Source organism: Pinus tabuliformis, chromosome 6 (genome assembly GCF_031772625.1).
Source record: "Pinus tabuliformis cultivar Carrire ecotype Pingquan chromosome 6, CPIR1, whole genome shotgun sequence".
Taxonomy (NCBI): domain Eukaryota; kingdom Viridiplantae; phylum Streptophyta; class Pinopsida; order Pinales; family Pinaceae; genus Pinus; species Pinus tabuliformis.
Genome location: NC_142292.1, coordinates 1,675,626,264 through 1,675,652,433, shown reverse-complemented (window position 1 = coordinate 1,675,652,433; position 26,170 = coordinate 1,675,626,264). Strand labels below are relative to the sequence as shown.

At 37.3% G+C, this 26,170-nt stretch overlaps 1 protein-coding gene across 2 annotated transcripts in view; it reads left to right on the top strand.

Annotated features, from left to right (window-relative positions):
- LOC149265403 (ubiquitin-associated (UBA)/TS-N domain-containing protein) overlaps window positions 1-26,170 on the top strand; it is a 211,635-nt gene that overhangs the window by 5,572 nt on the left and 179,893 nt on the right. For both annotated transcript variants that reach the window (XM_089429365.1, XM_089429360.1), the window contains exon 5: window positions 26,004-26,080. In XM_089429365.1, coding sequence (XP_089285491.1) covers window positions 26,004-26,080 — 77 coding nt within the window. The remainder of the gene's footprint in view (window positions 1-26,003; window positions 26,081-26,170) is intronic.

The following is a 26,170-nucleotide window of genomic DNA, read 5'->3' as shown; positions in this document are numbered from 1 at the left end:
ACGCCTTTGTTGCTGAGGGGTTTCGCTCGGGCCTGTGGTAGACCCTGTTCAGTGGGAGATCTGTGAGATCGATTCTAGTGGTGAAAGAAGATGGCGAGCAGTGGAAAGATAGAGATTCGAGAAATTTAATGGTCAGAGTTTTGAGTTGTGGAAACTCAAGATGGAGGATCTGTTGGTGGATAAAGATCAGTGGATCGCGATAGATCCGGGTACTAAACCAACGGGAGTTTCCGATGAAGAATGGAAGAAGTTGGATCGGAAGGCAAAGAGCACAATATGATTGTGTGTCTCAGATTCAGTACTGATGATTGTATCAGGGGAAGCTACAACAAAGGCTTTGTTGGACAAGTTAGGGACTTTGTACCAATCTAAGTCTCTGGTGAATAAACTGTTCCTGCGGAAAAAGCTGTATAACCTAAGGATGAAAGATGGAGACTCGGTGACATAGCATCTAAATGCATTTAATACTGTGGTAAGTCAGTTAGCATCTGTTGATATTAAAATTTCAGATGAAGATAAGTGCATTAGTTTGTTGTGTTCTCTACCAGATTCGTGGGATAGTTTGGTTATTGCAATAGGTAGCAATGCAACTGCCTTGTAGTTTGATTCAGCCTTGCTGACGGAGGAGATGAGATGGAAAAATATGGAGAGCCAGAATGGTGATGCCTTGTCTGTACGAGGACGGTCCCAGAACAGAAACAAAAATAAGTCATTGAGTGGGAGATCTAAATCTAGAGGGAGATCTAAATCTCTAGGAAAACCTATAAAGGTGGTGTGCTGGAAATGCGGAAAGGAAGGCCACTTCAAAAGGGACTGTAAATTTAAAGCTCTTGACAAAGGAAAGGGATCTGATGAGGCTCCTTTTGCAGAGGCAAAAACCACCTCAGATGAAGGTGGGGATGTGTACTTGGCTTCTTCAAGTACACATGTAGATCATGAGGCATGGTTGATTGACTCAGGTGCATCCTTTCACTTCACTCCCCATAGAGTGGTTCTGTGAGTATGAGAAATATGATGGTGGTGATGTCTTCTTGGGGGATGAGAGGAAGGCTAAAATCGTTGGTCGCGGAAAGGTAAAGTTGAAGTTGCAAGGTGGAAGAGTTATAACACTTCCGGGTGTTCTACATATTCCTGCATTAGCCAGAAATCTAATTTCTGTTAGCAAGCTGGATGACGCATGTGTAAAAACAATGTTCGAGAAGGATACCTGCAAGATGGTTCGGGGAGCACTGGTATTGATGCGGGGAGTTTGGATTGGAACTCTGTACAAGCTGCAAGGTAGCACGGTTGTTGATGGGTGCAACAGTTCTGTGGTTCTTGAAAGTGGAGCAGAAAATCTAGTGGTCTCTGGAGAGAAGACCATGCTGTGGCATCAAATGCTTGGGCATATTGGAGAGAAAGGCCTTCGAATACTTTATAGATGACTTCTCAAAGAATACATGGATACATTTCCTTAAGAAGAAATCTGAAGTCTTTGATAGGTTTAAAGAATTTAAGGCTCTCGTGGAAAATCAGACAGAGAAGAAGATAAAGGTGTTGAGGACAGATAATGGTGGAGAGTTTGCAGCAAGGAATTTGAAGAATTTTGTAAGAAGTGTGGTATAGCACAACAGAAGACTACTCCATATACACCTCAACAAAATGGAGTTGCGGAAAGAATGAATAAGATGTTGATGGAAAGGGTAAGAAGTATGCTCAGTGGTGCCGGGTTAGGACAGGAATTCTGGGCAGAGGCGGTGGATACTGCATGTTACCTGGTCAACATGTCACCTTCATCAGCGTTGGAGGATAAAACTCCACAAGAGGTATGGACCAATGTTGCACGAAGCGGGGATGTTTTTGGAAGTGGGGACGCGGAAGCATCATTTTCCAAAAATCTAGGAAGCGAAGCGTCTGCTATATATATATATATATATTTTATATTTTTTTGCATTTATACTCAAAACAAACATCCCAAATACCAAATTAGTTGTAGAAGACATGAAAACATGCATATTTTTGCATAGATCAAGATAGATATAACATCCATTGTACATTAATGATTAATTATTCGAGCATCAACCATTTAGATGCATCAACCATCTAGAATCTAGATTTTTCTCCTCTTGTCTAGCCTTTGCCTCTACCTCAATTGTCTAGGGATATTAGTCAACATTGCCCAATTTTGATCAAACTACCTAATTCAAGACTTAAAATATGGTAGAAAAAGCTTAACATGCTTGATCGATGATTTTGACTTGATTGAAAGGTAATTTTTTGCTAAGGGTGTGTCGCGTGACAAAGGAGTTCAACAATTAACATCACCAACACTAGGGTACATATAGGGCTTGGGGCTCTTGATTAAATGCTAATTGCATACCTTCATACTTGATGTAATCTAATGAAATGCCACAATCCCATTGATCCTGAATTCCTAAAAACTGTTAAGTCTGTTGAATTTTGAATAGGATATGAAATTCTATTTTCTCCATATGAAGTCCAATGAGGCTGGAACCACTCTCAAACATCCTGAGTCATTTCATGGTAATGTTAAAAATTTAAGTAAAAGGATGAAAATGAAAAATAAAGGAGAATGTCACTTTTACTTTAACAATTTAACATTACCATGAGGGAGCATCTGCTATATTTATATTTTTTTTGCCTTCATTTGTCACCCTAACCCAAGGTGGACCCACCCCCAACAAGCAAACTCACCTAAAATTAAAAAAAAAAATTGAAAAAAAAAAACGATTTTCTAAACGCTTTTCCGGAAGTGTACGCTTCCGACGCCCGAAGCGCTGTACGAAGCACGCTTCCGTACCATGCTTCCGAATTTCCAGGAAGCGGCAAAAAATTCGGAAGTGACGCTTCTGAATTTTGGAAGCGCGCTTCCGTACGGGACGCGCTTCGGGGCTTTGGAACCGCGGTGGGGGGAGCGCTTCGTGCAACATTGGTATGGACTGGTAAGAAATTCCCTCTTTCACATCTGAGGGTATTTGGATGTGATGCATATATACATGTTCCAAAGGAGAAACGGACCAAGTTGGATAGTAAATCTGAAAAGTGCATCTTTATTGGGTATAAGGATGGTTTAAAAGGTTATAAGCTTTGGAACCCAGTCACACGAACGGTTGTATGCAGTCGAGATGTGGTGTTTAGAGAGGTAAAATATGTTATTAAATATGAAGTCCAACCAAAGGAACCTGAGAAGATAGAGTTTGAGCTAAAGGAGGAAGAATCGAACTCTACAACAGAGGAGGAATCAAAAGATGAAGAGCCACAAACTCCGGCTGTGAGAAGATCAGTTCGAGAAAGAAGGCAGCCAGAAAGGTATAGTCCATCTGCTTTATGTTCAAATTTTGCTTTCTCTGTTACTGATGATGATCCCATAACTGTGAAGGAAGCAGTGGATTCAGAGGATGGAAAACTCTGGAAAGAGGCCATGATTGATGAAATGGCATCTTTACACAAAAATGAGGCTTGGGATCTGGTGGAGTTGCCAGTTGGAAGGAAACCCATTGGCAGCAAATGGGTGTTCAAAAAGAAGACAAATGCAGAAGAAAAGTGGAGAAATACAAAGCTCGGTTGGTAGCAAAAGGTTATTCCCAGGTGCCGGGAATTGATTTTGGTGATATTTTTTCTCCTGTTGCCAAGGTAACTTCTATTAGATTACTTTTATCTGTTGTTGCTGCTTTTGATTTTGAGGTAGAACAGATGGATGTGAAGACAACATTTCTTCACGGGGATCTGGAAGAGGAGATCTACATGAAGCAACCTGAAGACTTTGCGGTGGAGGGTAAGAAAGAACTGGTATGCAAGTTAAAAAAGTCTCTATATGGGTTAAAACAGTCACCAAGGATGTGGTATCAGAAATTTGATACATTTATACGGGGACTTCGCTTCACCAGAAGCCAAAGTAGATCACTTTGTGTATTTTAAATTAATTGATGATCTTGTTATTTATCTGGTCTTGTATGTGGATGATATATTGCTGGTTTGAAATGACAAAGAAATTATCCGAGATTTGAAGACCTAATTGTCCTCCAAATTCGACATAAAAGGTCTTGGTTCTACAAACTATATTTTGGGCATGGAAATTAAAAGAGATCGTACAAAGAGGAAGCTCTGGTTAAACCAGAGGAAGTATGTCGAGACAATACTGCAGAGGTTTAATATGTAGGGTAGTAAACTGGTGAAGGTTCCTATTTCTGTAGGTGTGAGGTTATCTGCTAAACAGTGTCCCAAGACACAAGAAGAGGAAGAGGACATGTCCCGTGTTCCATATGTCAGTGCAGTCGGTAGCTTGATGTATGCAATGGTCTGTACTAGACCAGACATTGCACATGCAGTGGGAGTATTGAGCAGGTTTATGTCAAAACCAGGGAAGGAGCACTGGACAACAGTGAAGCGGGTTTTCAGGTATTTGTGTGGCACTAGTGATTATGGTTTGTGCTACCAAGGAAGACCAGGATTGGACAGAGTGTTGGATATTCATGGCTTTGTTGATGCAGACTGGGCTGGAAATCAGGATCAGAGAAGATTTACAAGTGGGTATGTGTTTAACCTATTTGGAGGTGCAGTCAGTTGGATGAGTAAGAAACAATTTGTAGTGGCACTATCAACTACAGAGGTAGAATACATGGCAGCCACTCATGCAAGCAAGGAAGCAATTTGGTTGCAGAGATTGTGTTCAAGTATGGGGTTAGTACAGGAAGCTATAAGGATAGACTGTGACAGCCAAAGTGCAATTTTCTTGGCAAAGAACCCTGCATATCATTCAAAGACAAAGCACATTGATGTTCAGTATCATTTTGTGAGGGATATGATAGAAGACAAAAAGGTGTTGCTGGTAAAGGTGGACACTTTGAAGAATACTGCAGATGCATTGACAAAATGTGTGAGCTCTGAGAAGTTCTCTTGGTGTAGAGAAAAAATGGGCATTTCAGGGTTGGAAAAATGACTAAGCTCCCTTGTGGCCCACTGTGGAAAGAAAACAACAAGTGGGAGAATGTTGGGTTGTGTTATATTCTTTCCACAACTAGCCCACATAGTTAACCGGGGGGTTAGAGGGGGGGGTGGAGCACCCCCTTCGTTGCGCCGATTGTGTAGCAGGGGTGGTCACAGGGGGTTTGAGGTGTACCCATAGCCCCACTTTATGGGGTTCAGGGCAGCGCCTCAGAAAATTTTGGTTTTGGGTCCTATGTTAGGTTGGGCGGACCCACTTATGGTTTTGTGCATGATTTTTGCACATGTTTTTTGGACGCGATGGTTTTTCAGTCCATGGTATTTGGACGCGATGGTTTTCGGTCCATGGTATTGGACACGATGGTTTTCGGTCCATGGTATTGGATACTTTGACATGTATAAATATGTGTTATAACATTGAAAGGAATATAATAAAAAATCAAGCTGGTAGTCCTGGTTTTGGGATCCAGGGGAAATCTCTGTGTATATGTGTTATGCTCTCGCATTGTTTATTTTTTGTGTTTTAGAATTCGTATGCAGGTAATTTTTGTACGGGGTTAAAACCTACAGTGATCCTCTGAGTGGGAGTTGGTGTAGGACGTGGTCGAAGGGTATAGGAGTGGGGCCTAATAGCCTTTCACATGTATAAGGTTAGGCATCTTTGATAGGGGTGCCCGAGGAAATTGGAGAGTCTGTGACACTCTGAATAAACAATGGAACCACCCTTGGATTAGGTGCTCATTTGTGCTCTTGTTGTTGAGGGCAAACTTGAAAAATGCCCTTGACTTCATTCTCCTTTCTCTCTTGTTCTTTTTCACCCACCTAGTTCTCTCTGGCTTGCACCCTCTTCCATCCTTGAATTGCAATTGCCTCACCAAATTGCAAGCTACGCCCATTGCCATAAGATCTAGACCCATTCTTCTACATAAGTGGCATTCTCCAATGCCATAATCCAACTAAAGCTTCATACATAGATTTGCATATCGTTGAAGCTACGAACCCTCCATTGTCTTTTCAAACTACTCCCTTTTTCAATGTCATTGCTCTTCCTAAATCTACCACTCCATATCTTGATTTGTTGTTAATGATTACAAATTTGTCCCAACATGCTCTCTTTGTTTTTTTACCTGGAATGGTTAGATAGAATAGCGAATTGCCACCATAATTTTGGATAGTGGGAGTAAAAAAATAAAATCTCATCCCATGACTTTGTCACATGCCTCCAGTTACCCACTATTGATCATCCAACTCAATAGCATTTTGCCTATGTATAACAGGATGGACCTTGATTGTTGGTTAATAAATGTTGTGCTCTTAATTTTGTTATTGGGCCTTTTTTGACGATGTCGAGTGTGACACTTTAGTCCTCGATTGTGTTGACCTCCTCCTAAGGATTCCATGCCAAAACCATTGTCATGTTTTGTATGATGTTCATCATAATTCTTACAAACTCTTTAAAGACAACAAAACTTACCAGATTACATCTTTTGTGGCACTGTTGCTTTTAGTCTTCTTTGATGATGTTGTTGTCTCTCTTATTGGTTTGCTTAGTTAAATCCAATAACTATTCCCACTTGTTGTCATCCACTATGTAGCCTTTGCTACATGAATTTGTTGATGCATTTCTCCCTCTCGAGAGTTTTCCTCCTATATGCTCAATCTTTCCATTGACCTATTGCCTGGGGCTTCTCTTCCTAATAACCTTACTTGTTGTCTTGTTCTTGTGATGTTGAAATCACATATCGACTTCAAACGCTTTTGGAACCTGGTCATATTCAACCTAACTTCTTTCCTTGTGGTTTCCCAATCTTCATCATTGCCAAAAAGGAGACCAATGTTTGGTGCTTCGTGATATTGATTACCATGCTCTTAACCTAAGTCACCTAGTTCGTGTTCGTGTTTGAGTTTGATGACCTTAAAGTTCAATAAATGCTCGACAATTAAAATTTTAGTGATAAAATTCAACATTAAGTTTGACATATTACAAAATAAAAAAATTAAAAATGTATGTAATGAAATATAATACTTCCATTAAACATATATGATAGAAATAAAAACAAAAATAGTTCATGTTCAGGCAGGATGAGGGTTGACTAGTTACTAGAGAGTAGAGTGCTTGTCTTCAATGAGAATGCACGATGGACACTGTCATACCAAGCGCAAAGATGAAGTTTAAGACACGATTTGCTAGTTAAACACTTGGAGGATTTGAGCTTGTTGCTGTAGGCTATAGCTTATATGTCTTGGTTTGTCAAAGTCTCTATGCTGTACGTTGTAGTTCATGTGGTATGGAGTCATTGAGTTGGTCGAGGGTCAAGGCGAAGGTCATGAAAATGCAGTGCACACTGTGGAGGTGGTAGTTGGGTTCAATTAGCACACAATGAAGGTGGGTGGCACAATTTAGTTTTTAGGGTTTCAATTTTATGGGTTCACCCCTTTATTTAAAAGAAAAATTAATTTGTTGTTTGAACCCAATCAAACCACAAAACATTTCATTTGTTTTTTCAACGTTTGAGTATGGCTTGAGGTTTGAGGCAAATTAAATCTAATTTATTCAAATTTGGATAAGGTTTGGTGATGTTGGAATTTGGAGGATAATGTTTGCTAAACCTAATGACTTAGCTCTCAACAAAGCCATTGTTAAGGATAACTATTCTCTGCCATGAATTAATGACCTTCTTGACCATTTGAAGGGTGTCAAGTTTTACAAAGATGGAAATGACTGTAGACTATCACCAAATGCACATGAATCCCAAGGACACTTGGAAATCAACATTCATTACATAGTTTGGCTTATATGAAGGTTCATTATGTCTTTTGGGTTCACCAATGCTCTTGCTACATTTATGAGGTCAATTAATGATATTTTTTGTCCCTACCCGGGTTGTTTTATGGTGATATATTTGGATGGTGTTCTAACCTTCAGCTAGAGTTTGGAAGAGCACCAAAACATGTGTGCTTAGGGCTAGAACTGCTACACGCTGACAAATTGCAAGTAAAACAAAGAGAGCCATTTTTGGGCAAACGTCCTTTCAATATCTAGTTTTTGTCTTTGATCAAGTAGGCCTAAGGATTTCATGTTGATCGTGCTAATTCACGAGTCCCCACTACTATAGCAGCTTAGAAGAGTTTTTTGGGTAGCTCGAAGTTTTATTGCCGGTTCATTTCTCACTTCTCTTACATAGCACACCCTCTATATCAACTTTTTAATTCGACCACCTTCGCTTGGTTGAAGTCTACAATAGAGAATTTTAGAATTTAAAGGAGGCCTTGATTTTATTGAATATTCTGCACCTTATTTGTTGAAAATATTAGCGAGAGAAGGGTTCCTTGATTTGTGATTTAATCATAGGATCCAAAACGAGTTCCTTATAGTGCATGATTCAAGTTCCTAAAAATTAGGAGATTTGCTATAAATTAGGATGAGTTCCTATAATTTAGGAATCAATCCCTAAAAATTAGGATGAGTTAGATTGCAGTTTACTGATGTGTTGAAATTAAAGTCGAGTTCTTGATTTTCTAGTGTGAGTTGATTGAGGAAAAGCATGAGTGATTGAGTTTCAAGTGGTTGACTTGAAATAGGATGAGTTGCATGATTAGTTAACTCATGCTAATTCATCAATCACAAAAACACTTTCCTTAATTAGAAAATTCACTAATTTTAGCCATCTGAATTCCTTTAAAAGGAGCGAAGGCACAAGCTTGTTCATTATTTTGGCAAGCACGAGTTGGTGAGACCAAGCAATAAGAAGCACAAGTTTGTGCATGGAGCTTGTGAGAGGAAGATTGTGCAAGAGAGGCTTGTGCATAGGGTGATAGAGTGCAGCAGAGATCAGTTGTCTTGCAAAATTTTCAAGCTTAGATCAAGCAGGAAAGACAAGTGTGTCTTTCAAATTGAAACAATTGTATTTTGTAAGAGATCAATTGCTCAATTTTTGCTATCAATAAAATTCCCAGTTGGGTTCCCTAGTAAAAAAAAAATTGTGTCTCGAATTGTGTGACTGTGTTCTAGTTTTTGTTCCTAATTCCGTTGCAAATTGAGTAGAAATTCTGTGTTAGTAAGAAAAGAAAGTGTTTTTCAGATTGTTCTTATCAACAGATAAAAATTTCATCGAAATTCTACATGGTATTAGAGGTGGTTGAGGAAGAGGGCTTAGTATTCAGCGCTAGTCTACTGTTGAAGGACATTCTATAGTGAAAGTGGGCAACCTTCGTGCCCTTGATTTGTTTTCATCATAACAGTAAAGGAAGGCAGAAGTGGGAAACCAAAGAGTTGTTCACAAATGGAGTTGTGAATAGCTAAAAGAAGTCCCTATGTGTTGCATCCTTGATGGACAAAGGAGCAGCGAGAGGGCAGACTGTTTGGGCCAATGTTTAGTGACACAAAAGGAACTGTGATCATTGATAGTGGCAGATTATGGGCTCGCAGAACATGGTGGGAAAGAACAAGTCTTCAAAGCAGGTTTCGCAGAAGAAAGCAAGGAAGCCTTCTAGTTCAGAGGGAGCAGCTGCAGCAACGGAGAACTTGGTATAGTTGAAGACAGATCCAGGTGGACGAGGTTCTTCTAGGAACACCTTCCTCGCTAAGAAGGAGTGTTGCAAAATATTAGCGAGAGAAGGGTTCCTTGATTTGTGCCTTAATCATAGGAGCCAGAATGAGTTCCTTCTTGTGCATGCACGAGTTCCTAAAAATTAGGAGATTCACTATAAATTAGGACGAGTTCCTATAATTTAGGAATGAGTCCCTAAAAATTAGGCTGAGTTAGATTGAAGTTAACTAATGTGTTGAAATTGAAAGTCGAGTTCTTGATTTTCTAGTGTGTTGATTGAGGAAAAGTGTTAATTTTAGGTATGTTCTATGCTTAGAGCAATTTATTTCAATTTTCATAGTTAGCTCAATATCTTTTCCAGATTAGCAATCACATCAGCATAATAGTAAATTGCAGATAGAACATAAACATAAATCACAGAAGACAAGCCAAGACAACGGGACACAAGATGTGGCATTAGCCAGGGACAAACCCCAATGTGGGGAAACCCTTGATCAATTCTTCTTATATGTTCTTCAATAGTTCAACAGATAGAGAGAGAGATAGTACATATACAACAGAAGTCAACAGTTTGACTTATCTAAATAGAAGCATAGATCATCTTTAAGAAGATGATACATGAGGTAGCTGAATTCAGTTGAAGACATGCTGCTTCAACTGATTCTCCAAGGTGACTCCATCACCATGCTGCACCTATCATTGTGCTTGCACCTCATCATCATGCTGCGCCTCACTGTGCTGCACCATGCTGCACCCATAATCACCATGCTGCATTTCATAATGCTTTACTAATCATGACTGTACCCATCACTGTACTGCATCTCCTCATGCTGCACTATGTTGAGCTCTTCATTGCACTATGCTGCACCCAAATGCATGCTGCAATACCTCATCATCATGCTGCTGCAATACATTCTTGCTGCTGCTATATGCCCATCATTACCATGCTGTCTCATTGCTGCACCATACTATGCCCAGCAACACTGAGCTACACCATGCTGCACCATCACTACTACTGTGTGCACTATATGCTGCACTGTACATCATGTACCCATTGCTGCTCCTATGTGCACTATGCTGCACTGTACATCATGTTATGCTGTCTATAATGTTGCAACATTCATCATTGGACTTGGATCTGTCATTCATGACTGCGATTAAATCCAAACAACAGATAGAGCATCCTTATTTAGAACATCGTAAAGGATAGCTGAAGGTGTGGCTTCTTTATCTCAATGTTTAATTGTGGGAGCATTCCTTCCATGACAGCAAGGGTATTCCTTTCATGACTGCGTATAGGATGAGGGCTTTTCCTTTCATGACAGCAAGGGCATTCCATGTGTAGAGCACTTGTTCTAAGACAGCGTTTAGGTGCCATCTCCATTAGGCAACGTAGCAACTAAGTTTAGGGCATCTCTTCTCCTTAGACCTGCGGCTAGGGTTTCTGCCTTCATTTCCATGGCTGCATATTAGGTGAGGGCTGTCTTCCTTGACAGGGTAGAGGATTAGGGCTGTCTTCTTCACAATATGACTGCATCTTCCTTGACAGCGTATTGGATTAGGGCTGTCTTCTTCACAATATGACTGCATCTTCCTTGACAGCGTATTGGATTAGGGCTGTCTTCTTCACAATATGACTGTGTCTTAGATCTAGGTCATGCGTAGAGCTGCTAGGGCATCATCTAGGACTGTGTTTAGAGCATCCTTTAGGACATTGTTTATCCCTTAGAGATTTTTCTTTCCACTAAAACCCAAAACAAGTGGAGAAGAAGAAATCTCAAGAGAGTTGTGTGTACAAATGACTTGCAAAGCACTTGTATTTATACCAAAACGTGGAGCACAAGTGGGGGAAGTTTAGTTGCTGGCCGACCTTGACGAATTGTTCCATAACACAAATAAATCCATATCTTCATGAATACTTATTGGAATCGGATGATCTTTAGATCAATCCTACAACTCTCGACGAAAGGAGTCCAAGAAAAATATCAGCTGCCATAAATAAGATGACCTATATGGAGTTTGGCCCTAGTTGCCAATTTTAACAAGAAGCATGAGTGATTGACTTGAAACATGACAAGTTGCATGAGTGGTTTAACTCATGCTAACTCATTAATCACAAAAGCACTTTCCTTAATTAGAAAATTCACTAATTTTAGCCATCTGAATTGCTTTAAAAGGAGGAGTGAAGGCACAAGCTTATTCATTGTTTTGGTGAGCACGAGTTGGTGAGACCAAGCAATAGGAAGCACAAGTTTGTGCCTGGAGCTTGTGAGAGGAAGAGTGTGCAAGAGAAGCTTGTGCATAGTTTGATAGAGGGCAGCAGAGATCAACTGTCTTGCAAAGGTTTCAAGCTTAGATCAAGCAGGAAAGACAAGTGCGTCTTTCAGATTGTAAGAGATCAATTGCTAAGTTTTTGCTATCAATAAAATTCTCATCAAGCAGAGGGTTTCGCTAATTGGGTTTCCTAGTAAATTGTCTTGAATTGTGTGACTGTGTTCTAGTTTCTATTCCTAATTCCGCTGCACATTGAGTAGAGAAATTCTGTGTTTGTAAGAAAAGAAAGTGTTTTCAGAATGTTCTTATGAGCAGATCAGAATTTTGTGGAAATTCTACATTATTGATCTCCAACATCTATTTGAGATAGAAATGGATCCTTCTCACTTTACTACAGGAGCTCTACTAAAACATGGAGGCCACCTTGTTGCCTATCTCCCAAAAATACTGTACAAAGCTAAGCTCAACGACATCATACATGATAGAGTTTTACACTCTTGTGCAAGCTTTACATGGAAACTATTTTCATATTGATCTTCACCCTTTGAGTTTCATGAGTTCTCAGACTAAGATTAAAGAGCAGCACCATCTTAGATGGGTGTCCAACATACAATAATTCTGTCTGTGATCAAATACAAAAAGGGTAGCTTCAATTGAGTGTCACATATGAAAAAGAGTTTTACCCTCTTGAAGCTTTAAAGCAGCGGTGTCATTACATTTTGGAATCTATTCTTCATATTGATCATCACACTTTGATTTTCATCAATTCTCATATTCAGATTCAAGAGCAACACCATCTCAAATGGGTGTCCTACATACAATGGTTCCATTTGGTGACCAATTACAAAAAGGGCAGCTCCAACTGAGTGGTTCATATGTTGAGTTGGCCTCCTCGTCAGGTATTCTTACCATGTAAATCTGTGTCCACAAACCTGCATGACACTTTTAGACAATCAATCTTGTCACAATTGGAGGTCTCTTTTTGGACTGGTGCTTTCCAGTCTTAGGCTGGTGTCCCTAAATGATGTATGCTGTTATCCAATTAATATTCCCGCATAAAACTTCAATTTGATTAGCAGACAACAAAAGTTCACTTTTGACTTGTTGATGAGCAATCAAAAGTAAATTCTTGAAATTAAATTTTTAATGGTTGAAATCAGATTTCTAAAAGTAATAGTAGCAACAATATTGAAAGTGATGCAAGAAACTAATGTGCGCCTCAAGTGAAATAGTTCCAAACAAGTGCACTTAAATATACCATCATACTTAATAAAAAATTATACAACGGTCTTACATTAGAAGAGTTAGAATCAAACATAATTGAATAAAATCATAGATTAGCCAAGAAGTTGGTTGCACCATAATGAGTAATGGGTGATGGGCTCCCATGACTTTGTTCACTTTCTGTGGGGGTAGTGGTGTAAGAGACCAGAGCATGGAAAAGTGAGATATTTGCTGCTACCAAAGCATCTTAGAAAAAATGTCCAACCCTTGTACTGCTGCTTTGAAATGTCTATATCCTTTCCTCCTTCAAGACCTAATTGACCTTCTTGTATAAGGAAAGAAAAAAGGTCAAGAGAGGCCAAAAAATCTGTGTGCACTGTTAGCTTTCCTGGCTTTGAAATGGTTTGGCTTTCTTTGGTTTGATTTTGTGCTGTTTACCCTTTCTTTACTAATTTTTTGTCTTTCTTTGTAGCAAACATTAAGAATTTTCTTGTTGTTCTTTAGGAAACTTTCTCACTGCTCATTCATTACCCAAACAATTGCCTTTTCCTCTTAATTTGAGCCTTTTCTTTCCATTATGAATGCTCTCCAAAAGATGTTTCCACTCTTCGATTAGCTTTTGTCTTTATTAACATTGCTTTCATTCAGATTGGAACTCTCAAGACAGCTAGTGCTTTAATGAGAATAAAGTTGGAAATATTGCTTGAAGTGCTTGTCCATTCATAAAGTGGTTCATCGAATCTGATCTCTTTGGATGAGAAATTGACCTACTGTTTTGTCTATTTATTGTTTAATACATCTCCTCTTTTCCTTTGTTTTGGGCACAACTCTCCACCCCAAATTCTCCATAGGGGCAATGATTCCTCCATTTTGCTTTCTCTTCAGACTGACATTTTATGAGGCCTGTAGCAAGTAACTTCTGAACGCTGATTTGAGTAGCATATAAAAAGTTATTTTTATTCTTTGCATAGGATAGTAGGCATCATTTTCATGCATACATCTCTAGATATAATGATGTTTTGAATTTATTTTCATAGGCCTTTGGTACGCCGTTGTCTTTGATGTTGAGTATGAGTCCAGAAGAGCCTTCTCCATGCACTTTGCTTCACGATTGACTTTGATTCATATCATCTTTTTTGATCAGTGAATAAAATTTTAAGTGCATTCTCATGTTAAAGGGGTAAGGTTCAAGCCCTTTCCTTATGCTGGTTGACAAAATATGTGAGCACTTATTTGCTGCTACAGGAGTACCTTCACACTGCCTGAAATGAGTGTGTAATTACCAGGTTTATGTTGAATGGCATTAGAAAGCAATGGTTCTGCTTAGCCTATGATGCTTAGACTAGCAGATGGACCCACAGATTTCCACTATTGCAGATTTTATTTATTTCCTATTTATTGACTTATGAAAAATTTATTTTTCCAAAGTAAAATTATAATTTGATCTCAGCCTTAATTTAAAGTATTCTCAGCCTTTGGGAGTGCTAGGTGGGGCCCAGGACGAGTTATAAAGAGGAGATAAGGCAGCTGGTGGACAGATCAATTTGGGGCATCAGAATTGTGTGTGTTCTTTGCAAAAATTACAGCCAGTATGTTCAGCAATTAAGGCACTCAGACCAGTGCAGGGAGGGCAAGGAAAAGAGGCCATTCAGTGCTCAGATTTTCCAGCCAAGCATTTCCTTAAGCCAGGCTGAGTTTAGCCACACAGAAGGCCGTACGGATTCTGTACAGCGTGTACAACTTTCATACAACGCGCAGGAAGGGCAGGCCAAGAGGGCAAGGCATGGTCCAGTTTGGGCTTCGAGGGGTTTTCAGAGGTTGCTGAGTGAAAGGGAAGTTTTCTTCCTCGTCATTGTAATTTTTTGAATAGAGCAATTGTTGAAGAAGAAATAACGAACACACACATTGCAGGTTTTCCCCAGTTTCAGTTTCTTTCATTGCTGCAAATTCACTAAAGTAGTTGCTGGGTATTAAAAAATTAACATGGTATCAGAGCCCAGGCTTTGATTGAAAATCATACACAAGTGTTTAGTTCCTCAGAAGCAGGTTAAGGGTAGCAAAAGCACAGTTTACTTGTCAGGACCAGCGCTAGGGTTTTCCTAAAACAGCTCAATGCTAGGATTTTTTTGAGCAGTTCGAACAAGAGCATGGCCTACTTGGGGTTGAGTTTTGAGGACCGTCTTGATGGGGCCTCAAATTTATGTACTTCGAGGGAGAGTATTGGTGTAGTGCTGGAGGAGCAAGGTGTTTGGGAGTTTGTGGACAGTCTACCAGCCCCACCAGTGGACCCTCAACAATTGGCTTAGCATAGCAAGAAAGATGCGAAAGCCAGAAGAATTATCCTTGAGGGAGTCAAGGACCACATAATACCTCACCTGTCCGGGAAGAAGACATCTCAGGCCATGTGGGCAGCCATCATAGGGTTGTACGAGGCTTTGAGTGATGCGAGGAAACTGGTACTCAAGGACAAACTCAAAAACATTAGGATGGCGAAGTATGAGTCCGTGGTCTCATACCTTATCGGGTTCAATTAAGTGAGGGACGAGCTAGTTGGAGTTGGGGAGACAATCTCAGACAAAGACCTTGTCAGTTTTGCGCTGTTGGGTTTTTCCGAGTCATGGGAAAACCTCACTGATGTAGTGAGTGGCAGAGAAAAGCTTCTAGATTGGGAGCGGCTAAGGGTGACTATGTCCAAGATGAGAAAAGTTGAGGCAAGATGTCATGAAATAGATATCTTGTTGATATAGTTGAGATAAAAAACATGTGATTTGACTTGGAGACTAGTGGTGTTTGGAGGATTGATCTCCTCTGCTTTTGAATGTGCATTCTTCTTCTTCTATGAGACAAGACAAGATGTAATGATGATGCGGTTGCTTGCTTTATTATATTGAGATATGTCATCCGAGATGAGACTTGTGATATAAATGGAAATTTCTCCTTAGCTGGGAGGGAGTATTGAAAGTTGGGCAGCTTCGAGATGAATTTAAATATGGTCAAAATAAATTATTAAAGTATTTGGAAAATATTTATGAGCAAAATTTGAATTTTATTCCCTCCTTATTTCAAGTCAGCCTCAAAAGACATCAAGTCGGCTCACCCTTGAGTGGTGACTATTCATTCGTGGGAACAACTATATATTGGTGGTTCTATTATTCTATTTTAATATGAGTACAATTCGTATTCTTTAGCTTGGTATACAATGTTATATGGTTCGCATATTTCAGGAAGGCTCGCATTCTCTTGCCGCATTACCGTGGATGCATTACAGTAGTTGTATCCTTTGATTTGTGGTTTTTTTTATTATGGCTTGTTTTATATGGTACATATTGCACATCCTGTGGCATCGCTTCTGTGTATATCATTGTTTTTATATTTGTGTGGCAACGCTTTCAGCTCTGTGCATTAGTGGAATCACTCTATCTTTGTGGTAGCACGCTACACTATACAATGGCTCTCGCTCCTCACTCCATTATCTGGCTCACCCTTTACAGAGACTTGCTTTGTTTCTACATGGTTCGCTATATGGTGGTATTTATGTGGCTTGCATATGGTTCGCTAACAGTGAGACATCACATATAGTTAGGCGTTGTGTTTCAATGAGACAACTTACTATGGCATCACATCTTTATTATGACTCGTGTTTCTATTGTCCAAGTATCATCACATTTTCTTGAGATTCGGTTGGCATCAATATATCTCATGGTATATATATATATATATTCCATTTCAATAGCTATCCTATACTGTATGATATCTTTCTCTAGTGGCATCGTTAATATCAATTTGTCTACATTAGTTAGCATTACTAACACTAACACAAACAATAACCTCTAATTAGTGTGTTGTTTCTTTCAATTAATTGATCAGTGCTGACTTGCTTTCCCATTTTGTTATAATTGACCCGGTTTCCCTGTTCATTACCGTGCTTCTTAACGGGTATTAATTGCATATGATCATCTAGAATTTGCTTTACTTATCACCCTGATAATAAACCTAACTTGAAGTTTTAAATGTTGACACAAAAATTTTGTTATGTGGTTCCTCATGAAGATCTGATTGTCATTACAACAAACCACAAAAGCTAAAGCCTACAACTTCATATTGTTCTATTCTGTGTAGGTCTACTTGTTGCTTCATGTTGTTCATTACCATGGTAAGATTATCTTCGAGGATGTTGATAATGTTTAACATCTCCTTGCCTTTTAAGTCTCTTATCCTTGATCATGATGTGTTTCAATTCCTAAAGGTGTCCATGTCACAAATATATATGGAGATATTTATATTCCAAGTCTTTTGGAGTATTTAATCTAAAGAACAAACTTTGTTCGTTCCATTTGGTATCAAAGCAGTTCGATCCTCTGGCCACTCCACTGCTGCACAGAGCCATGCTCTCCGATTCAGGTCTTTGGCCATCAACTTTGCGTCAACGTTGTTGTTGTCACAATTGAAGCACTTCGCTACACAAGCTTGGAGTTTCTCCATCGCTGATTCGTCAGAGGCCCTTGGCCATATATATATATATATATATATATATATATATATATATATAAGCAAAAAAAAATTGGGGAAAATATAAATATTACAAACAAAAAAGAAAAATTAAAACAAAAAGAGTCAAAACAACACAAAAAAATAAGTCTGAGCCACTAGATTAACCTCCTCTTCTGTCAACTTTGAGGCTTTTGTTGTGGGGTCCCTACTATGGAACAAACACCGAGTTATAGGAGAGAACCTTGGCTGATTTGTATAATTGTGTCTTCTCTGGTGCGGACAGTTTCATAACTTCCTTACGGCCACAGGTCCGAGTTCAAATTACCACAGACTTCCTTCTTCTCGTCACAGGTCACGAATGAAACCACTGAATATCTCTATTACAGACCCATAATAAATATCCTCTTATCTATGATACTCATTTTCGATCTATGGAAGAATAAAAACCAGATTCGTGGAGCCACAAACTTATGCTTGTAATGACACTTTTTTCTTCGACCTATAAAGCCATAAACTCGCACTTGCATTAAGATCTCTTCCTTGGACGTGTGGTGGCATAAGTCCGCACCTATGTGAAGCTCGAACCCTCTTGAAGTGCATAACTCAGATCCGCGGAGAATAAAAAGCGCTGAGGCCTGTAACTATTGTTTGGACAAATACTGGTGAACCTTTTGTGTATATTTTACGTTAAATTCGATAAGCTACAGTTTTTGTTGCTACAAGAAAATGTGTTGAGTCTCTTGCTCTTGTGGAAAGGAAATTTTGACACGACATTCGAGTTATTTGGAAGTCTTTTTGGAGCAGATTTGGAATTGTTGACCACTACATATCGACAACCCATAGTAGCACACCTGGTTTTTTCGCAAAAGGGATAACGCCTGATCGATGTGTTCGTGCCATGCAACTATCATCATCAGCTTCACTTCCAAGATATTATGTAAATCCTTTCTGCATGTGTATAATGTAAATAATCTCAACAGATCTGTGTCGTGTATGTAATTACCTAGGTAAATCTACTTTTCTGGTGACGATCTACATTCCGGGAGGTTTTTTGTCTCGCTGATCCATTTTCGGATGGTCGGTAGAGTTTTCCTTCAGTGTTACCCCAAAGTCAGAATGGATTTTGTCACTGGGATCTTAAGCGAGTCCTAGTATTCTAGATCAAGTCTATGTAAAAGTAATTTGGGAATAATCCTAACTATTTGGTTAGGTTATTTTATTACAAATTGCTTAGTCTGCTAGATTATACTTGTGTCACAGAAATGGGTAGTTTGTGAGGGTCTTTTACAAATGGGTTCCCCCTGTTGAGATGTAAAAAATACGAAAATCATGATGTAAATTAAATTAAAATCTTAAGCCTGAAATTTGATTATTTTTAGGTGCTAGGTAAATTTAAATTCTCCGAAGGCAAAATTCGTTGGTCATTAAAAATTAAATTTTAAGAGGTCCAGGGACTAAGGTGAATTAATTATTTGATAAATTTTAAGCCTTTGATCCCTGGGGTTAAGTCAAAGTCAAATTTTTTTGAATTAATTAAAATGCATTTAATTAAAAAATTTCGAATTTCCTCAAAATATTATTATTTCGACGGATGAGATTTTTTTTTTTTTAATCCTCATCAATGGTTGAGATTGCTTTGACGGGGATCACTCGAATTAGCCGTTGGAGGATTTATCTTTAAATAAGAAGTCATTCGTTAGTCAATTGATCCGACCTTTGAGTCGTGTGCTAAGCAAAAAGCTCTTGTAATTTTTTTCGGATAATAAAAAAAGACTTTGGGGTTAATTTTCGTTGGTGTTACTTTTCATGGAAATACTGTAAGATGTGTTGTTTTCATGCATAATTTTTTTTAGCCATTGATGATAGCTTTTGAAGAGTGATTTGAGTACAGGTATCTTGCTCAGTCGCTGGGGTTTAAGTGATAATTTAAATTTTGAATGTAATAGCAGGTATCTCTATTTATCTGAATTTTATTATCATTTTCTCGCTCTATTTTGATGGCTGGATTGAGTTTTGTAGGAAAATCTTGATTTTTAGATCATCAGGCGTTCGGGGAAGTTTTCAGTTGGACCAGCCAACTCCCGATCCGTGTTTTCTGAAGAGCCCAGCTTAATTTGATCCCGGGCTTATCATAAGATTTTTATTGGTGATGCATGAAGGGTTTTGAGCTAAGCACCTCCTTTAAAATTTTAAAAATTAATTTTTTATGTGGGAAATTGATAGATCTGACTTTTGAGAGCTTTAGATTATCAGATTTGGGAGCGGAGTTGGACTCACACTCCTCAGATCTGATAGATTTGCCATTCCTGTGCATAGATCTGTATATGTATCGTTTGGGTGTTTCTTGTTGTCATGCAGCTACATATCTGAGGAAGAAATCTGTGTAGAGTCCATATCTAGGCCCTGGAGGGTAAGGTCTAGATCTCTAGGGTTCATCAACATCATTTTGCAGGAATATTATTCAAATTAATTTTGCAGTCTAAGGGTTTAAAGAGTTTTAAATCTGGAAATATAAGGGTTCCAAAATTCTTAGATCTGGAAATTTTCATGAGGTTTTCAGAGTTAGATTTGAAGCAAGTGGATTCAACATTTAATCACGAATTTCTGGAAATATCTTAAGGGGTTTTCTTGCTACCATTTGTCCGAGTTTTTTTTGATCTGCTTCAGTTTTTGGATTTGTTGCAAAATTCGAATTTTTTGTTTAGAAATCCCTCTTCTATTCCATCACTACCCGCTGCAAATCGACCCTCTCTCTATCGAGCTGCAAATCCCTGCTGGCAGCCCTTGCTGCCATCTCCCTCTGCTTGCATTTTCCTCACTCTTCCCTTTCATTACCTTGTTGCTCGTCCATCAAACTTGTAATCCGTCGCCATACATTTGCTTTTGCAGCTCCAAACGCTGACTGCAAACCCTATCTGCGTCCCTTTCTTCTCATGCAGTCTACACCTTGAGATTTCCTTTGGTCCTCACTCCCTCATCCGCTTAACCCGCATTGTATTCCTCGTTACCTCCTTTGTAGATCTACAAGCAAACAAGCGCACACTTCTTCCTTGCTCTGTCTAGCTCCTCGCTTACTGGTGCAACTCCCTTCTCACTGCCCATCGACTTGCAGTCATTTACATGCCCTCCGTCTGTCCATTCTCGCTGCAACAAACAAACAAGCATGAGCCTCCTCGTCCATTCTCGTTCCGCAGCAAATCCGTCCATGCCCTCCGTCGCACCCTCCATTCGCGTTGCTAAACCTCGCCCTCAGTTCTGCCCCCAGATCCGCATGTCCAAGCTTCAAACGCTGCTCTCTGCTGCCTCTCTTTGCACTGCTAAACCATCGCCGTTGAACCTGCAGATGCACACAACAAACACTCTCATTCGACTTACTGTTTTAATTTTTTATTTCGCTTGCATGGTATATGGTTAGGGTTAGCATATGTACATTTTTTTTTAGTTTCATTTGAATTTTGACCTAGGTTTGATTTTTTTTTTTTTTTGGGTTTGGTTAATTTCATTCAAAAATTTGATTATCTTTTTTGTTTGGCCATTTGTTTTTCGATTTTTTTATTATTAATGATTTGATTTTATTTCGTTTTACCTTTCTTATTATTTTGTTTTTAACTTTTGATTTTTGATTTGATTTATTTTCATTAAAAAATCTAAAAAATGCCAAAAATTAAAAATCTTGAAAATTTAAGATTTAAAAAAAAATCTAAAACATTTTTTTTTATTTGATGACTAAAGAATTGAATTAAAAGAATTAAATTAAAAGGGGATTTGTGCTTTTACATTAAATATTTTAATGTGGCCTATGGCCCATTAAAATTTTAAATATTAACCCCTTGATTTAGTTTGACTTCTTTATTTATCACATTGAAATTATTGCCTAAGGAATAATTAAAATTAAAATGTGAAGTTCCTTAGTGTTATTTGGTGATTAAATGCATTTTTGTGATTTAAATGCACTCAGGTTTGATTTTTTTTGGGTTTGGTTAATTTTATTCAAAAATTTGATTTTTTTTTGTTTTTTGTTTGGCCTTTTGTTTTTCGATTTTTTTATTAATGATTTGATTTTATTTTGTTTTAGCTTTCTTATTTTTTTGTTTTTAACTTTTTGATTTTTGATTTGATTTATTTTCATTAAAAATTCTAAAAAATCCCAAAAATTAAAAATCTTGAAAATTTTAAAAAATTTAAAATTTAAAACAAAATCTAAAACATTTAAAAAATCTATTTTTTTTTTTTTAAATTTCTGATGACTAAATAATTGAATTAAAAGAATTAAATTAAAAGGGGATTTGTGCTTTTACATTAAATATTTTAATGTGGCCTATGGCCCATTAAAATTTTAAAATTTTAACCCCTTGATTTAGTTTGACTTCTCTATTTATCACATTGAAGTTATTGCTTAAGGAATAATTAAAATTAAAATTTGAAGTTCCTTAGTGTTATTTGGTGATTAAATGCATTTTTTGTGATTTCTCTATTGTCAAGGTGCGACTAATGTTTTAAAAATTATATTGGCTATAGGAGAAAGTTAATTAGTTCTAGATTTGGACCATTAATGAAAATTATTTTAAATCTAGAATCTCTTGCATGATAAAATTTTGGGCATTGATCATTCATGAATGTCACTATTTGTCACATATATAAATGACTTGGGATATTTTGTTTCTGTTCAGTCTATGGCTAATCGAATACTAAGACACTGGTTTATAATCATTTCTATCATTTGGATGTGTTTTGTGTTTAATCTATTCATCTCAGTTAACCAAGATTTGTCCTAAATTCATCAAGTTTTCCATCGTCGAGTCTTCTAGAGCCTGTGTTCCACAGACTATTATCATTCATTCACCTTAGGGATTACCCCCTTGACTTGTCTAGTAGAGAGTCTAAATGGAGTGAGTAAGGATTAGAGTGACAACCCTTACTCTGAGCGCTGTCGCAGTGCCTAGACACTTTGTGCGACAACATGAATCATTTGGAGCCCCTCTAAAATTGCTTGCATCCATGATTGCCTGCGTTCGCTGTGCGCCACAATCTGCCAACCCTGTTCCTTTAAACATATATCATTAAAGTTATAAAATTTCAAAAGGTTGTCCCTTGTTCGCGCAATAGCAATAAAAAATTGAAGGGTTGTTCAAATTGAACGGTGAAAATCGTGATCTTGTCATATGAAAAGCCATGACGTTTATATTAAGTGGGGTGACATTATAAAAGTTAAAGTATAAGTTATAAAAGTTAAAGTAGAAGGTATAAGATATTTTATTGGCATTTATAAAAGTTCTTACCAAAAAGAAAATAAATTAAAATATATATATATAAAGTTAAAAAGAGTGAAGTGAAACTATTATTATAGTAAGGTAATAAAGTTATTAAGAAAAGGGTCTTAATATAAAGAAAGGCATACATATCTAGAGAGCAAAAATATAAACGAGTATTTTCTAATTAAATAACCAAATTGAAAAAAAGAGAGTAATATTTTTATTAGAAGGATATTTTTATAAGAGATATAAAAGGTCATACAAGGAAAATAATAATATTTTATTATAGAGGTTAAGAAGGGGTTATCTTCAAAAACCCTAAGTTCATCTCGACAAAAGCAAAAATGGAGTCTAAATCAGATTTGAAGGAAGAGAAATTTTTAGAAGCCTCATGCTGCGCTGCTCTGGTGCTATTCAAAATTAAAGGGACTCTTGCAGGAAAAGATGTTATTATTTCTATCTCTCCCATTGAAGGGAAAAATTATATAAACTCTAACCTTGCTAACCAATTGGTGATTCCAGAGTCAAATATAATTGAGAGTTTAGACTGCTTGGGTAGAAAACAATATGACATAACCAAATTACAATTAAACATTGGCGATTATACTTTTATATCACAATTCTCTGTTCGATCTCTATGGAATGATCTAGGTGACATTATTCTGGGATCGCCATGGATGGAAACCCTAGGTTCCTTCATCTTGAATACAAAGAAGTTTTTGACATTTTCTTACAAAAAGAAAAAAATAACGCTACAAGATCTTACGGTGAAGCCAAATTTAGTAATACTAGAAGACATAAAAGATATTTCAAAAATAATTTTTCAAGAAGGTAAAAAAGTACTACAAAATATGCAAAGAGAAGTTGATAAGATCACCACTGACAAAAATGAAGAAGTTTCTCGGCTGAAAGACCATAGTGAAAAATTATTAACACAAATCAAGAAGCTTAAAAAGGACAAAAAGTCATTAACAGACAAGTTAGAACAACTTGCTCAAGAAGTATCAAAGTCTCCAGTCATAACAAGGTTGAAGATAAGGGAGCAGATACCAATCTAGTGAATGTCACAACTCAAGAAGAAGACAAGCAAGTTGAAGAAAATACACACTTAGATGTTGCAGTTCAGACGATGAACATCCCAAGTGAAGGTTCTGTAACCAACTCAACAACATCCTCACAAGAAGAAAATCAAAAAATTTCCACACACCTAATAAGGGAAAGTCAAACAAAAAAAAGTTCTCTATCGACATTTGAATCATGAGAGTAGACAACTCAATCAAGCTACGTATTTGTACCATTCAGAATAGAAACAACAAACTGATGTTCCGAAGAATATCGAAGTAAGTTCAATCCAGTCCAGTGATAACAATTCATCACAAATTTCTAGTAATCGCACGATTCCACAGAAGATTAATTTAGGATGGTCAGATCCATTCTCAGTGCGACAATTTTGTTTATCACTTAGAGGATCATATCGTCTTGCTTTGACGAAGATGACAATTCTGAGACAAGAAGACATCCGAAACAAGAAAAAAGATCAGGCCTTTCATCAGTAAGCTTTGAGGACAAAGCTTTTTGAGGAGGAAGGCAATGTTATGAATAAAATATATAGGAAATAATCTAAATGATAATAATTATACGTACTGATTAGTTAATTAGTAATTAGGTTGAAGAGGCATGTCTAAATGAGACATGGCTCTCCATGAAGAGGCACCTGCCTAGTATATAAGCAGGCCTCTCACTTTCATTTGTAACATCATTCTTATTCATACTTTCTAATATATATACTTGTATCTCAACGGAGATCTTTATATTCCAAGTCTTCTGGAGTATTGAATCTGAAGAATGAACTTTGTTTGTTCCAAATTAACATTTTGTTCTTTTGTTTAGTAGGTCTTCATATAACAAAACTTCAATAACTCAATTGGTTCTCCAAATTTCCTTAGTTAAAAAAATGATTATGTTGAATAACTTTATTATGATAAAACACACCTTCTTACTGCTCTGACTGCAGTCATAGTGTATATATTGATACGATATCGCATTGATTTTCTATATTAAATCAAGCATGACACTTGAACTATTGCAATGATGATCAATTTTGACGTTAATCTCCTCAGTTCTCTAAATGATTTTTTTTTGAAATTTGATGCAACACTCCAAACTCATAAAATCTATAGTAGTCACCTCAAGGCTTACATCGCAAACATATATGCCTTTGGTTTATTTATATTTTCTGGTCATATTATAATGCTTGACTTTGAAGTTTGAAAGCATTAGCCAATCACTGGTGCTCTAATCTTTTCAACACACCTTACAACAAAATTATACACACACAGGAAATTGGGATAAAATTGAATAACACAAGGAAATTAAAGGATGCATGTTTAATTCCTCAGATGATGCTTGAGCATGGTTGCATCAATTAGTTCAATACTTCCACCATTGAGTTGTGCACATAGCAAAGAGTCTTTTATCTTCCATTTTTGCATTCTCATGCATATTGTTGACAACCAGTACTGTTTGCTATAATATGGCTCCTTTGTCATTGTGTCCCAACAAACTCAAACATAGAAGGCACATGAAGATAATACTTTATTAATAATAGAAACAAATAGTTGAGCAGCGTAGATACCAGTGTTTCTCAACTCATCTAGAAGGGTCAACTAGTCTTCACTCCCGTATAGTTCAAAGTTATGATCATGTGGAAGTTTAGTCATGCGGTCTATTCAGATAATTATGCAGGTAATATTAAATAATGAGGATGCATTAAATATTTAGATATTAGGAATTATAGTTTTATTGTCCCTTGTCCCACAACCAAGGGGTTTCATATGTCAATTTGACATCTGGCTAGGCTATGATCTTAAATTAGATATTATTTTTATTAATAGTGATATTTGCAAATTTTGTTTGGCTAGTTGTGTATTTGGCGAGTGTGCTACTCAATAATGATTAATATTATTGCTAGATATATTCTCTTTTACTATTTTATTTCATCACTTTAGTTTGTATAACTAAACTTGAGTCCATATTTTTAATGAAATAAAAATGTTTTCAAATCACGTGCGGTCTCATGATCATTACTTGATATTTTTACAGCATACTTTATTATTGGTCCACAGTCATGAAATTAATAGTTTCATATTTGATATTGAAATTATTTTATTGTTTTCCTTCCCACACTATGTAATTTATAAATAATGTTGATATAAATTTAGCTCCTTTATTCTATAGTTTGTAACTTCAGCTTTGTTTTTTCCCCTAGGCAATGATAATATCGAGGCTGCTGTGAATTGGGTGGTGGAAAATGAAAATGATCCAGAAATTGATCATATGCCCATGGTAACGTTTTAGTTCATTTCATGCTTACTTTGGGTTTAAAGATAATATATTAACTAGTTTTTAGAAGTGGAAAATTACATATGTTAACCC